Raw genomic sequence first — 15801 nt, 5'->3', positions numbered from 1 at the left:
TGTGGTTGATTCAGGGGCCCTGCTGATCTTTGCCTGCTTCCCTGCCCTAAATCCACATACGCTTCTCTCTCCCTGATCCTTTGCATCCTGCGCATGCCTTTGACACCTCCTTACCTTGCTTATTCTTCAAAGTACTCCTCTGTGAGTCTTCCTGGCCCTTTCCCCTTCCAGAGTCATCTCCTAAGATACTTCTCTGCATACCCCAGACTGCGGCCTTGGAAATACTGGGATCTCAGGGCCTGGTTACACCTAACGCTATGAGCAGCACAGAAGTTGATCGGCTTAGTGCTTTGGAGCGGTCACACTTTCAATGTGAGTGGCACATCTGCAGGGAGTTAATGGGACAGGAGCTGGGTTGTGCAGATCAAGGGGGAATCCTGCCCTGGAGTCGCGTAATTTGGAGCTGCATAATGAGCGCTTTAAGCCACCTGAAGGTGTAAACCAGGGCCTCCTACCCACAGATCAGGTGTATCATGGGCAGCATGGATGCTAACTTCCCTCAGCGTTATCCTGCCAATGTGCTACCGCTGGTAACACCTTCAGGAAGGCCCACAGGTGCTAGGGGAGCTGAGTCTCTTTGCCTATGTGATCTTTAGCCCTTCAGATGAGTTAAGAGGCAGAACTGTGGTCTCTGTTACACTGACGGCAGCCCAGGGCCACTCTACCCAAGCGAGTGGATTTACGCTGCGTTTACACCAGTGCAAATGAGGTCAGGATCTGGAGGAGGGCATCACTTGTTCTTTGCATGGTGGACTCCAACCTGTCATTAGTGACTGGGAGGGAATCGCCAGCTCACTCCATGTGGACCCAAAGCAGCCCCCAGGGGGCGCGTCTACACGGGACACTAACGTCGCAGCGGACTAATTCTACTGCGCATTAGTGTGGCTGGCCAAAACCGTGCTAATGCGCAGAATTAATCTACTGTGCATTAGCGTCACCTAAAAACCATTAATTTGCAGTAATGTGCAGATATTAAACTTAATGTGCCATCATTACGGTGCATTAATGAACATGACATGCCCAGGCCTTAGTCATTTTAAACTATTACTGCTACTGTTGCAGCTCTGAAGGAGTTCAGCCTCACGAGGCAGCCTCTTCCCAATGGGAATGATGTTAGGAAATAGATTGGATGGGAATGGTTTTTTTATCTAGCTGATTTGGGCTCTTTTGAGGAAGTTTTGAAATCCTCAGGCAAAAGCTTTTAAATAATGGCTCCAGGTTGTTAATTATTAAGTGTTATGTATTTTTTATGAATTATTATTGTGCTCGGTTAGGATCCTTAAAAGGAGCTGCAGCTCTGAAACCCTAAGGTTTTTTAATTTAATAATGGATTTGAATGGGAGATTATGAATTATGGCCTATGGCAGTTGCCAAGTGCTTGGCCTACAGATGGTGCTCGTTGTGTTTTCTCTTCTTTCTCCCCGCACCTCACTGTCTCCTTTGTTTTTGATTATTCCTTTACTTACTCATCTTCTCAGTTTATCTGGGTCATGCCGAATGCTCCTGCTCTCCTCAATTGGGTTGACTGACCCGCAAGCTTTGTATCATCAGCTGCACATTCTTTTCTCAAGGTCATTGATACACAACTGGAAACATCTGTTACAATACTGGTCCTAGCTGGACTCAGCTAGCCTGTGCCCTCCGCTCCAAGCTGCTCATACTCACAATAGTTAGCCTGTTCAATATTCAAGGCAGGTCTTTGCCCACTCATGTGCCGTACCCTCTGATATGATTCTTGTTGTCCTTGTAGATTAGGCTCCTGCTGATGGCATTGTATAAATAGACCAACGCCCTGTAAATTGTATCCGCTTCCTTCTACACTCATCAACGTTGGTTCTTCCTGTCTCACAACATTCAAGCTATTATTCAAGCTTCTTTTTTGTGTGTATGAATCTTGGTTCATTAATCTTAGTTAATTCTTAACTTTCTAGTGAAGATATTATTCTTCTGAATGCCTCTCAGATCAGCTCTTGTTGTCAGACCTGTGGGCATGTATTGTCTTAGTTCTTCCTTACTTGCTTTCTTAGCCACATGGTTATAGGAATCCTGTCCTCCGCTACAACTAGGCAAGTGCATTTGACTCCAACGAGAATATTTGAGCAAAATCGCTTTGCCCTAGCCTGACCAGCACAGTTGTTGTGGGCTGTGCTTAGTGATGGTTTCTGGGGTCCAGTTTCTGATTCCCTTATTAGAAGTGGACTTCATGGGTAGTTCCTTTGATTTTTCACAAGACTGTTCATGTTGTAAAATGTTGTTTTGCCTGAGTAAACGTGTCACCGTGGGGCCTACACTGAGGAATGGGTCAATGAGAATAAAGTTAAATTTACAAACTTCATTTCAGTAATGTAGCTTAATGTTTGTAAGCAAGTTGACACACAAATCCTTGTGTGTATTCTTGTGTGTTGTCCTCAGTGGAGATCAGTAACATCTCGTGATCTAGTGTTGATAGGTCAGAGCTAAGATCACATTGCAAATCTAGGCAAAATTACCTTTCTAGTGTCATTTAGCATGACCTTCAGCTTTTAAGTGCAAAGAAGGAAGTCATCCTTGGCTGTATATATAATCAGAATTCCTATGTTTGGTATGTGGCGGTTAGGGGAAGTAAGCACGGCTTTTATTTCCATTTGGTGAGTTAGAGCAACTTTCAATTTGATGAGTTTTGTATGCAACACAAAGGAAACGTGCATAGAAAACCAGTTCCTATGCTCACCAGGGTAGGGGCTAAGAAAGCTCTTTCTGGTTTTAATTGTCTCTTGTTTTTTCTTGCAGAGGACAATGTGCTGTAATATGAAGGTTTTCCCTCGTGTGGAATTCAAGGAGCCGCCCAATGTTTGCTGACTCGACTACAACCCGTGTTTCTTCTTTAAAGACATGGACAACATTTGGGTAGCCAAGGAGAAATTTCCATTGTGAACATACGAACTCTTAAATTCCAGGCGTCCGGGATTGGGTCCTATGCAGTTTCTAAAGTGCGGATTCGATTCTGACAGCTCATAGCCAGGATAAAGAAGCTGTAGAAACACTTGGGAAAATCAAGTAATCTTCTCATTGAGACAATGTTATCCTGTTAACTGCAAATGTGCAAAGAACAGCAATCACTAGGCATCAGTGTTTGGGAGACTGCTGTTTCATCCTTCAGCTGGGTGGAGGTGAAGCATGCCATCTGTTTGCAACTGGAAAAGAAAGGACAGATTATGGCACAGCTGGTAGCCCAACGATCCCAAATTAATGCTGGCTGATGTGTTATATCTCTTGAGCACTATCTGAAGAGGCAAAACGTACTTCTTTGCAGAATAGCAGAGATGTCATGAGTGGCGCTAAATATGTGAATCACAATGAAGGAGCTCTTAACAAGCATCGAGCAGGAATACTAATTCATATGCGAGTATTTTAAGAGGCATTTTCCTAGAAGCATGATGGACCCTCTGTTCCTCAAAGCGCTGCTGCTTTTGGCTGGCTGCTTGACTGGGCTTGTCTATCATCTCTCCAATCCTTTTCTGGAAGAAAAGAGAACAGGTTATGAAAAACCGAATTTTGTAATCATTTTGGCAGATGATATTGGATGGGGGGACCTTGGAGCCAACTGGGCTGAAACAGAGGATACTCCTCACTTGGATAAGCTGGCTTCTGAAGGAATGAGGTAAACCTTCAACCTCCTCGTCTGCTTTGGGGCTTCCATTTACTTGGCAGATACCCAAGAGTAAAACAACACAGGTTTGCACTGAGACTTCGTTACGATAACTAGTCCCATTGTACCTGGTCTGAGATCCACACTAGAGCCGTGCTCTGCACTCTCCGTGCTCAAATTGGCCGAAAATCATGTGCATCACTTATATCCGACGTGTATTCCTAGAGATGTAGCTTCTGCTTCCGAAAGACTTTTGGAGGGGAGTCTAAGGGAGGAGCGGGCAAGGAGATGGGGAAAGAGGGAGACAGTGTGGGGGGTGGGAGAGGTTCATAGGAAGGTGTGAGAGGAGGAAGGCAATGGAGGTGGAGAAATGGGCAAGGAGGGTAGAGGGAAAGGGTGTGTTCCCATGCAGAGCGAACACAAGCTTTGCACAATCCCCGAATGAAAGATGTGTTGATTTGTGCAGCCAGAGTGTCACATCAGACATTTCACTAACTTCCCAACAGGAACGGGGCAGCGAAGGTACTCGCTGCTACCGCTGATAAGCAGTTTAAATACTTCCATTTTGCAGATGGATTGCTGTCTGGGGGACAGGTTGGGATTTGGGGCCCCTCTGCCGCCTTCATGTGGCTGCTTGCCGCTTGGGTATTGATGAGAATTGCTGTTTGTGTCCCACATGGTAACAGAGCAGCAGTGTACAGCTGACTGGAGAGCAGAAAATCCTCTGTGGTTGCTGGCCCCATTCCCCTGCGCCAGTGGGGCAGGTTGAACACCTGAGAAATAGGTTTCCTGTGACACTTCATTTACCCTGGGCTCTTTAGAAGATCATTTTGCCGTTGGGATGGGTACATTGCCTTGCCAGCCAGGAACCTGAACAAGACCTGGGTGTCATGATTGACAACAAAATGAACATGAGCCACCAATGCAATGCCATAGCTGGCAGAACTAATCAGACACTGGCATGCATCTGCCGAGGCATCTCAAGCAAAACTAAAGATGCCATCCTCCCGCTCTGCTGGTGAGACTGTATCCAGTTCTGGGCGCTGCACTTCAGGAAGGATGTGGAAAAGCTCGAGAGAGTCCAAAGGAGGGCCATGATTAGAGGCCTAGAGATCAGGTCATACGAGGAGAGGCCAAAAGACTTGGGACTGTTCAGCCTGGAGAAGAAGGGGGGGCTTGGTGGCACCCAATAAGTATATCAGGGCGTACATCAGAGCTTGGGGGAGCGTCTATTCACCAAGGCCCCCCAGGGGTGGGCAAGAAATAATGGGCACAAGCTGATTGAGGATCGCTTCAGGCTAGACATAAGAAAAAACTTCTTTACAAGTCACGTGCGGAGGGTTTGGAACAGGCTCCCCCAGAGGTGGTGCAGTCATCCACCCTGGCGATCTTCGAAGAAGTCTTGATGCCCATCTTGCTGGAGTCATCTGATCCCAGAGGTCTTTCCTGTCCAAGTGCAAAAGGGCTGGACCTGGTGATCTGTAAGGTCCCTTCCAGCCCCGAACAACCATGACACCTGGGGACTGGGCTGGAGACTGCATCACATATTGGAGTCCACTTTCCCTGGCTGGTACCTTAGCTTTCCGAAAGGCAAGTCTCTGCTAAACCATAAAGAATCGGTCTGTTATTATACAAGAGTCCCCTGAAGCCATTCCTTTTTCATCATGATTGAGCCGCATTACTTTTACTTTTCCAGGGAATTTGAGAAGTTTAGCAAGTGATGCCAATGGGCTGAGACTGGCTTAAGAGCCAGAGACCTCATGCGCCCTTTCCAAATCAAATTCAGACTCTCCTGGCAGACTGAGCACTTCTGCAAGAAACCAGGGGTCAAACTCTCAGCCTTTGCCTTTCTCTGCCCCTGCAAATTATCCATGCAGTTCTCAGGTAATTGCACTGAGACCTCTCCTCGAGGTCTGCCCATTTAGATTTAACATAAGATGGGTCTTTAATGCTTCTCTGCATCTGGGCAGGAGTCCTTGTACCTGATCCTCCCACTCTGATATTCAGCTTCACTCCGGTGTCCTATTAATGCTGGCAGAGAGGAGTCAGCCTGTGTACACGGGACTGGACTCCTGTCGTGATAGTCAGGTGAATCGTGGCTGTTGTGGCCTTGCTTTCTATTGTGTTTGCAGCCACTCTTTGTATCACAGATGTGGGGGAAAGGATGTGTGTTTCCATTCTCCTTTGAGCGTTTGCAGATACCATAGCAAGTAGTTTTCTCTGTGTCTGAAAGTAGGAACTTGGTTGAGGATCCTTGGGTTTCGGTGGCAATGATTATTAGCAAGTGGCCTCAGGAAATCTTCATTTTTCTGCTGGGCAGTGCCCCTGGAGTCCTTTGAGTCGGTGTTTTGATGGAGCCAAGCGTGGTCTAGATTATGTCAGGACAGTGGTTAGGACGTGGGTTGCAACATATTTGTTTTTCATGGCGTCCATCGTGATTCATAGATTCATAGATTCATAGATGTTAGGGTCGGAAGGGACCTCAATAGATCATCGAGTCCGACCCCCTGCATAAGCAGGAAAGAGTGCTGGGTCTAGATGACCCCAGCTAGATGCTCATCTAACCTCCTCTTGAAGACCCCCAGGGTAGGGGAGAGCACCACCTCCCTTGGGAGCCCGTTCCAGACCTTGGCCACTCGAACTGTGAAGAAGTTCTTCCTAATGTCCAATCTAAATCTGCTCTCTGCTAGCTTGTGGCCATTGTTTCTTGTAACCCCCAGGGGCGCCTTGGTGAATAAAACCTCACCAATTCCCTTCTGTGCCCCCGTGATGAACTTATAGGCAGCCACAAGGTCGCCTCTCAACCTTCTCTTGCGGAGGCTGAAGAGGTCCAGGTGCCCCAGTCTCTCCTCGTAGGGCTTGGTCTGCAGGCCCTTGACCATACGAGTGGCCCTTCTCTGGACCCTCTCCAGGTTATCTGCATCCTTCTTGATTTGCGGCGCCCAGAATTGCACGCAGTACTCCAACTGCGGTCTGACCAGCGCCCGATAGAGGGGAAGTATCACCTCCTTGGATCTGTTCGTCATGCATCTGCTGATGCACGATAAAGTGCCATTGGCTTTTCTGATGGCTTCGTCACACTGCCGACTCATGTTCATCTTGGAGTCCACTAGGACTCCAAGATCCCTTTCCACCTCTGTGCCACCCAGCAGGTCATTCCCTAGGCTGTAGGTGTGCTGGACATTTTTCCTCCCTAGGTGCAGCACTTTGCATTTCTCCTTGTTGAACTGCATCCTGTTGTTTTCTGCCCATTTGTCCAACCTGTCCAGGTCTGCCTGCAGCTGTTCCCTGCCCTCCGGCGTGTCCACTTCTCCCCATAGCTTTGTGTCATCCGCAAACTTGGACAGAGTACATTTGACTTCCTCATCCAAGTCGCTGATGAAGACATTAAAGAGTATCGGTCCAAGGACCGAGCCCTGCAGGACCCCACTGCCCACACCCTTCCAGGTCAAGACCGACCCATCTACCACGACTCTCTGGGTGCAACCCTCTAGCCAATTCGCCACCCACCGGACTGTGCAGTCATCCACATCACAGCCTCTTAACTTGTTCACCAGTAATTGCAGCCAACATGAGACAGTGACAGGGAACCTGGGCTTGGACAACCTAGAAATAGCTGATAAGTAAGTATTTCCATTTTCTGTCACAAGTCGCAATGGGCAGTTACCAAAGTCACAAGTTTGAGGCCGCAGCAGAAGCGCTCACGGCGTGGCCCTGTCAGATTCCAACATATCTGCAAATTTTGCTAAATACCCTGTCCCAAGGACATGGAAAAGGAAAGGAAGGAACTCAGCAACTATTTAGAGGCAGGTTCTTGTTCAAATAATTAAAAAAAATGGATCTTATCTTTATAGACCGCAATCAATAAGAGTTGTAGAGGAAATCCTACCACGTCTGTTTGTGTAGAAGCCACAGAGACATCTCACGTGAAAAATGATTGTCATGTCTGATTGCTGGGGTGCACAGTGCATGGTAACAATAACCCTAAGTATGAATGTAGAGTCTGCATTATCAAGGCTGTACGCAATCATTAACTGTTTAATATGTCACAAGCTTTCAATACAAGAACACAGAGTTGATTCTGTCCATTACGTTCTTCAAATCGTATGTCTTCAAGGTGAAGTGAGGAACAAAAGTGGTATTCAAGCTTGGGTTTTACAGCTTACATCACTGTCTCATGGATGGGGTCTAGGGCAGGGTGCTCATCATGAGAAATACATTATCTTCCATCTGCCTGCTGTGGGGTTGTTGAGCCGCGCTCGGGAAGTTTTGGTACCGGCCACAGTGAGCTCCCTGCAGCCCAGATGACTTGCAAGGCATGTTGTGGCCACTGCCACGTGCGATAGGGTCATTTGCGTTTCAAATCGCAGTGTAATACATGCTACCGTTAGTTGTGCGCTCATGTGTGACCCTGGTCTCCTGTCAAACCAGCCCCAAAGTGTGTGAATCTGTTACGCTTGGCCAGACAACCACAGCCTGCCTGTCTCAAACGTTGCAGTTAAAAATCCTCAGCCATGTTGTTGCCTCCTTGTCTTCCAGGTTGGTGGATTTCCACTCGGCAGCATCCACTTGCTCCCCGTCTCGCGCCTCGCTCCTCACGGGACGGCTTGGCACTCGCAATGGCGTGACCCACAATTTTGCTGTGACTTCAGTTGGTGGCCTCCCCCTGAACGAAACCACGTTGGCTGAGGTTCTGCAGGACGCCGGATACCTCACTGCCGTGATCGGTAATCAAAGCAGTGCATTGCAAACACCTGCCTCGCCTTGTTCTGTGTCTGGGCTGCCCTGTAGACATACCATTGCCTCTAGCAAAGTAGAGGTGGGCCAGTAGCTCGGGGGAATTTTTTGGTGGTTCATGGAGCTAATTCATGATTTAAATCTAGCCCAGGGTGGGATTAGCTGCCAACATCATTACTGTGTAGACCGTAGTTTCTTGGAAGCAGAGACTATGATATGTCTGCCCGCGGTGTTGTCTGTAGCGTCCAGTGCAATGGGGCTTCAAACTGGATTGGGGCTGGTAGGTACTGCTGTAATGCAGATTACAATCTGGATTGGAGCTGGTAGGTACTGCTGTAACACAAATAATGAATAATCCCCTTCCAATGCAGGGATTATGGTAGGAAACTCTGTTTTATTTGGCACTGGCTGACCGACTCCATGGCTGGCAGTGACTATGTGTGGTTCGGATCCTGAACTACTCCGTGAAGGCTGACACTCCCTTATGCGGGTACTTCAGGGGCAGAGTTGCGGTGCACTGGTTACTCAGTCCAGGGGCTGTCTGCCCTGCACACTTCTAGCTTATTTAATCAAATTTATTAAAATACCTGTTGGCGTCAATTTTGTTCCCTGGGCACCACTTCCCAACCCGGAGGGAAATCCAGGCATTCATTAAAGAGAATGAAGACAGATATTCTTCATTCTCCTCCCTCTCTTTTCGCAGTTCTGTAACTTTAAAACCCCTGCCTGGGTTGTACAGTTTGGAGATGCTTAGTTCAGCTGATATTTTGGCCTGATCAAATTTTTAAATTAGCGAGTCACTCAACTTCAGAAAAGCTGCTGCTTCTACAGATAGTAACTTTTCATCTAAACATGAATACACATATGATGTCTCCGTATCCACAAGCTCTGAGTTTACATTGGCATACTGTCTGGTATTGGCACGTAGGATAAAATATGTCAGTACTTTGGGAGCTTCAGACTCTCTGTTGTAGGTGCATGGGATACCGTACCAGCTTCCAATGGAGTTGTTCTAGTGTATCATATCAGTCATCTGTGGATAATGAGGGGGAAACATAGACTCTCATTCAAATTGCAATGCAAGAAAGTCACAGGAAATTCAGTTAGTTAAATGTAGAGCTGGCCATTGATTTACAATGCAAAGCTATTCCTTGATTTCAAGGGTCGCTTTGCATGCAGACCGATGTGGGTAAATAGCCGAGGAAGCTGATGCTAAAAGCTCCTTAATTAATCCTTAGGTCATGTTGTGCCAAATTTTGGCAGAACCTGAGAACAGTGCATGATTTTACGCTTGGTCTACACTTAAAAGTTTTGCTGGCATAGTTATGCTTGCTGGAGCCTAAAAAATATCTTGCTTCTAACCTCCCGGCAGATGCAGTCATACTAAGAAAAAGTTATTTTGCTGATATAGTTTATTCTGGGTCGGGTATAAGCTGCATCCGCACTTTGAATAGGTCAAAGATCTCCCAAGGCCCAGCGGCCCATTGGGCCTTTCTGGCTAGTACATGCTGGTTGTTGTAGCCAGCAGCACACAAGGGAGCGATGTGACTCAGGCCCCTTTGACTTCCCAAGTGCCTATTTACCTCTCGGCCAGGGGCAGGCAAAATCCAGGCTGCGGGCTGGATTGGGCCCCTGCCGCCCCTGCCCGCGTTGCTGTGGCTGGTTTCCATGGAGACCCCAGTGCCAGCCCGGGGCCAGGGTTTCCATGGAGACCAGCCCCAGCAGTGCTGGCAGGGCTTGCAGCTGGGCATGGAGCTGCTCCAGGGCTGGGATCTTGTGACGGTGACAGCACGGTCCAGAGCTGGGGCAGAGCAACGAATCTTCATTGCCTGGCACTGTTTTTGCAATTGGAGCTGTACTGGAACGGCTACACCGGCAAACCCTATTAAGAGCAGACGAGAACACGACATGCCCTGCAGTTCAGAGGCCGAAGCCAGGAACAGATGGTTTAGATTCTCACAGAATGCCTCGTCTTCCAAAGCATCCTTAGGGCTTTGGACAGGCAGGAGCTATGCAGCCACAGACATTTCTTCTGGTCCCAGAGAAAGGCTGGGCATTACGGGCAGGCCATATGTACAGAAATAGTTAGCGGTGTCAGGCGCCGGGCTCAAATACCGTGTTCTGCACATTGCATGTGCTCGCTTGTAAATGCAGCAGGTGAAGCAGGATTATCTGTCTGCTGCTTTCTTTCAGGCAAGTGGCACCTTGGGCACAATGGCCTCTATCATCCCAACTTCCGCGGTAAGGACTTTTGGGGTTCTCCCTTTCTTCTGTGGTAGAGATCAGCCAGTGTTTCTATTTCACGCTTACCCCTTCTCTTTTAAAAGCCATTCTCCTCTTTTTCAATGGCTGCCCTGTGAGAGGGGGGAGCAGGCAACCTGTCAGGAACTCAGTCAAGGGAGGTTAATGAATAGGGGATAGATCACTCTAGATATACCTGGTTCAGCATTCCCTCCTGTTGGAGGTGGGATACTGGGCTAGATGGACCAGTGCCTGACCCAGTAAGGCACTTGTTATGTTCTTATGTTTTTATATTATTTAGCAGGGATCCTGCCAGAGGTGAAGGGGCTGCAGTCTACTCTTCCCCTTTGACCCCTTGGTAGGAATCATAATGACTCCCATGTGTGCAGACTGCAGGAAAGTGGGACAAGCCCTTGCTTACCACCAAAAGAGCCCAGGGGTGGTGGTGTGTGGGTGTAAGGGGTGATGGTGACCCCTGCTCCTACTGTGTGCATTTCAGTAGCCTTCCTCCCATCCCTCCATTGGAGCACTTGTTGCCCAGCTCCCTTACAGCAGTGCTGGGGGTGCTGTGCAGAGCAGGATGCACATACGAGGTGGCCTTGCCTTTTGGCACCCAGCTGCTGAAGCAGCTATTTCATCTGTGGATCTCCCTTTGCATTTAAGGTTATACCCAGGGCCTCTTTTGGTTGTTGCAGCTGGGGCTTGTTCCCTGGGGTGGATTTGACCTTAAAAGTCCATCTTCACGTGGGCAGTGAAGTCCAATGTTGGTTTTAGTTTGCACTTCCTTGTGTCACCTCATATCACCTGTATGTGCCCTCCCAAATTCCCTGGGAAGTTTGGTTCCAAAAGTGCACCGGGCTGGGAAAGAAATGCAGGGCAATGCAAACAGTGACGTATCACTAGGTTTGCATTCAGCTCCAACATGAATTGGGTCCCTAGGGCTGTGCAGGCAAAGCCAGGAGCCCTGCGGGTTCTTGCAGTTGCTGCATGGCTCTGACTGCAGGATAGACCTTGTTCTTGTCAATCCAGCAACACCAACTGTGTCAACAGTGTGTAACAGCCAAACCACACCCGCGGACAGCAGGCAGTTGTGTACACACTAACACGTTCCTTTGGATCCCAGGTTTCGACTATTACTTCGGGATCCCCTACAGTCACGACATGGGCTGTACTGACACCCCAGGCTACAATCTCCCTCCGTGTCCCGCCTGCCCTTGGCACTCTGCATCGACAAGGTACAGCTTCTCCCGCCACGAGAAGAGGAGTCAGTGGGCTGATGGGAGCAAGGGTCAAAGCATCTCTCTCTCTCTCTCTCGACATGTTATTGCTGAATGGGTGGATCTCAAGATCTGGATCCTTTCTTCTGCTTTCCCCTAGAGGCAACATCCCTCTGATAAAACCAGGACGGGGTGGCTGGATTGGAGCAATCGGGTGGTCTCTAAATTGTTTACATATGTCCTCTATACTGTTCTTCCTTGGTGTTGCTGCCTCTTGTCCAGGAGAAAACCCGTGTAGGAAACCCTGGGAAACCAGCCTACGCTACATTCTGCATCCGACAGAGAGGAATCGCAGGGGAGGCCCACTGAGACACGTGGCAAAACTACATCCAAGGGCAGAATGTGATTCAGATGCTTGCCTAGGACTCAGTCCATCTGGGCTCCTTTCCTGCCATTGCCACAGATGCCCTGGGCCACCTGGGGCCTGGCATTCAGGTTTTCTCTGCCTCATTTCTCCACATGCAGAGTGTCAGTTCAGTCTGGGAGCTCCGTAGGGCAGAGCTCGCTCGTTGAATCCTGTGTGCAATCACGGGCTTGCATCCCTTACGGGAAGCCTGCATAAGCACCTCTATGCCGGCAGCACCCTGGAGCTGGGCTTGTCCTGCCTATTGCCCACATGAGCTGAGGAGATGCAGGATTCTGGTCCAGGCAGAAGCATGAGGTTTAGGTGCCGTCCATCCGTGTCAGCCTGCAAAGGTGGGCTAGTAAAGAAATAAACCTTCCTAAAAGATAGTAGCAAGATCAGGGAGGGTTTTCAGTCCCTGTGACCTCTGGGCAGTGAGGTTCAAAACTGTGTCCAGAATGGCCACAGTGGGATTGTGGCTGGCAGACATGAGGAACCAACACGGGTAATGCTGAACCCCCTAAGCCAAGGGCTGCATGCCAGCGGGGGGCTTGGGTTGTGCAGGGAGGCGATGGTGTCATTCGGCCAAGAAAAGACAGATTTGCTGACTTATCTCAGATTTGTGTGTGAACCCATGCAAACCCGGGGCAACAAAAGCCAGCTGCTGTTGACAAAAGTTTGTAATGTAGGGCAGGCCTTATTGCCTCTCTGCTGGAGGCACTAAGCTCTCCTAGAACAACAATAACATGCTCCACTTCCCACCGGGGGCCTGGTAAGTAGGGACTGAATTCATCTCCTGCAGAGATCTACACTACACATGCAGCTGAGACAAGAGGGTTGAGACTTGGTTTTTGTCATAACAGCACTATTGACCTAATGTCCCAAAGTCTGGGCCCCACCAAGCCCCCTCTGTTTATTCATAACCATGAGTTTCTGAGTAATGGAAAGTTTTTGGTTTCTTGTTAGCAGCTCTGGGAAGGACTGCTACACCGAGGTGGCACTTCCTCTCTTTGAAAACATCAGTATTGTCCAACAGCCTGTCAACTTGACCAGCTTGGCTGCAGAGTATGCAGAAAAAGCAACTCGGTTCATTCGGTGTGCCAGGTAAGCGGGTGAAGCATCAGCCTTGGTGACACCGCTTTGCAGTGCTGCCTTTGAGGAGCTTAATTTCAATAGCAAACATCAGTGACAATCCCCATGCCCTGAGGTCTGAGTGGTGGATGTAATGGTCCCAGTCCTCCTGATGACCCCGATGGAGGTCAATACAATTGCAGAGGATCAGCGTGTAGGGTTTCTTCCCTAGTTTGCTTTTTTAAAGATTAGGAACTGACACATATACAATAAACTACCTTAAATGCACATTCTGGTTGCAAAGTTAACTGCTGAAGAGCTGGGGAATCCCAGACTTGAGCTCCCTCATGCAAGTGCTGTAGGAAACAGTTTTTAGTAACACAATCATATCCCGGTTTTTAACACTGGGCTCCTAGGTTTCTAAAGAACAAGCAGAGAAGTCAGAAATCCCAGCACGTGAAATCACACTGACCCTGTCACCGGTCACGGTCAATCAGCAAGGTGGCTATCATCGTGCAGACTTCTGGAGTCACTAGCAGCAGCAGTAGGTTGTCATCCTCTTTGCGGCACCAGCTGCTAGAAGAGAATGAGACTTACACTGAGCTGACCAAAAAGGAGGTGAAATTCAGGAATCCTTGGTTCAGTTCCAGGTTGTTTTGGGAAGGGTGTTTAGCAGGCACAGCTCTTTTGGCCTTTGACACTTCCAACCCTGCTCCTTTTTGCTCTTTTGGTTTACCCCAGGTGCTAGAGAAGTTGATAGGAGCTCCCCATGATGTAGAGGCTGCAGAGCTAACAGAGCAAGAGTTACTGCCCTAGCTGGTGTTTTAGTGGATCTGAGCACTTGCAGGGCATGGGGTTGTGGAGTAGGGCGTTTCTAGAGAATCACTTTGAGAGGGAGAAGCCTGGTGGTCAGTAAATGAGGTCTTCTGGACGTGCTGAAGAAATACTGCTGTTTTCAGCGTCTCTCCTTTGAAGTAGTCATATGTGCTTACAAATAAAATGTTCTGGAAAGGTCAAGGCATGTAATCAATAGTTATGTAACAAGCATACTGAAGGCCTCATTTTGTTCTCGGAACAAGGAAGAAATTAGTAAGACGTGCAATTAAATTAGCATTCACTGGGTGGGGAAAGGAAAGGAAACATTGCTGTCAGATCAAATACTGATGCTTTTAGGCATTGGTTTTACTCCAATCACAAAGTTCCTAGCAGTCGAGGACACAGGGCCCCACCTATGTTCCTACGTGAGCTGAACCACTGACATCGGGGGCAAGGAAATTAGGGATGGAGCAGACCTTTCTAGGCTGCAGCAGGTGCGTTGCACAGCAGTCTGTGCCGACTGCTTCTCAGCCCATTCGGTGCTTTGGTCAGACCAGCTGTAAGGGCTAGTGCATTCCCCTTGCACTGCACCGAGAGACAAGGGCAGGCAGGCCTTTGCATGGTACTTGCATCATGTCCCTTCCCATCCCACTTCAGCTGAATCTCCTCACTAGGACTCGTGGCCCAGCACGAATTAGTTTCCTTTTCTCAACCCTGTTCCTTTCCCTTCAGTCTTGGGTCCATCTCCCAGGTCGTCCTGCAGAGACCGTTGGCTGGAGTTAACTGTACACTCTGATTGCTTTGTGCCACTCCTGTAATGCAAAGCAACCCCAAGCCTGACTTACCCAGCAAGGGCAGATGGATTCCTGGTTGCATTGAGTCAGCGCGGAGGTGCCAAGCAGCTAATGTGCACTGGTGAAGATGTCCCCTAGACTATGCTTGTGAGAAGCTTTGTTCTGAGACCCGGTTACATTGTCCTGCTCCGGGGCACAGGACCACCAGCAGGAGTTAGCCACATGCAGCGGGGAGGAGGAAGGCATCTGGAGGTGTTAGGGACCTGCTGGTGGAGAACAGGTGTGTCCTATTCCCCCGACGAAGGAGCTGGGGGCAAGACAAGGATGGAGACCACTGGTGTGGCTCCCAGGTGAGCAGTCTGTTGCTATATGTTTGTGCTGGGCATGATTGCTGCTTGTGGCTTTTTGCCTTTGTGCAGGTCTGGGGCCAAACCACTCAAATAAAAACCTTGTCTCTGAAGAAGGAGGTTTCCTTTTGAGAGGTCAAGGCCTAGTGTGATCCCAGCTGAGCTGAGCAGCCCCTGCAGGGCTCCGTCTGGACGGGAGGCGTGTTCCTCTGCCGAGAGGTCCTGCCAAGGCACACGCAAGTGCCTTTCCCTTGTCACTCTCTGACTCAAGCCCATGAACAGAGTAGTTGAGGATCAGGCCCAAAGGGTTTCCGGGAAATAGCGATGGGATTTTAGATCCTTTGAAATTCAGAAGAGAGGAAGCAAAACGGGTCTTGGAAAGGGCATCCAGCTTTAGTTCCCAAGCTTAGAAAGTTGAGCGGAGCATTTCCCATTGTTAGTATGGTGTGAGGGAGTCTGGGGGAAGCACGAGAGTACCTGCAGCAAAAGCCAGTTCGTCAGGGGTTCATTGCTGTGTCTGGGGGCCTTTGAGAGCTGTTCCTGGGTT

General features: G+C 48.9%; 2 protein-coding genes across 10 annotated transcripts in view; both read left to right on the top strand.

Moving 5' to 3' along the window:
• Positions 1 to 2855, top strand: part of AMZ2 (archaelysin family metallopeptidase 2) — a 39173-nt gene extending 36318 nt beyond the window's left edge. Inside the window, exon 8 of the mRNA XM_014601834.3 lies at positions 2770 to 2855. Within this exon, the coding sequence (XP_014457320.1) occupies positions 2770 to 2838 (69 nt within the window). The 3' untranslated portion in view covers positions 2839 to 2855. The remainder of the gene's footprint in view (positions 1 to 2769) is intronic.
• A 556-nt stretch (positions 2856 to 3411) lies between these two features.
• Positions 3412 to 15801, top strand: part of ARSG (arylsulfatase G) — a 92173-nt gene continuing 79783 nt past the window's right edge. For 2 of the 9 annotated variants that reach the window (XR_009463789.1, XR_009463786.1), the window contains exons 1-5: positions 3412 to 3640; positions 8168 to 8355; positions 10559 to 10606; positions 11730 to 11841; positions 13193 to 13330. Coding sequence is in view for 2 of the 9 variants with exons in the window: in XM_059732034.1 (XP_059588017.1) it covers positions 7007 to 7251; positions 8168 to 8355; positions 10559 to 10606; positions 11730 to 11841; positions 13193 to 13330 (731 nt within the window). In the remaining 7 variants the exon portion in view is untranslated. Of the gene's footprint in view, positions 3641 to 6908; positions 7252 to 8167; positions 8356 to 10558; positions 10607 to 11729; positions 11842 to 13192; positions 13331 to 15801 lie in introns of those variants that run through there. The other 7 variants (XR_009463784.1, XM_059732034.1, XR_009463785.1 and 4 more) reach the window with 6 other exon arrangements.

This window comes from Alligator mississippiensis, chromosome 8 (genome assembly GCF_030867095.1).
Source record: "Alligator mississippiensis isolate rAllMis1 chromosome 8, rAllMis1, whole genome shotgun sequence".
Classification (NCBI taxonomy): domain Eukaryota; kingdom Metazoa; phylum Chordata; order Crocodylia; family Alligatoridae; genus Alligator; species Alligator mississippiensis.
Note: the sequence above shows the minus strand (reverse complement) of the source record. Positions and strands in the feature narration are given on the sequence as shown.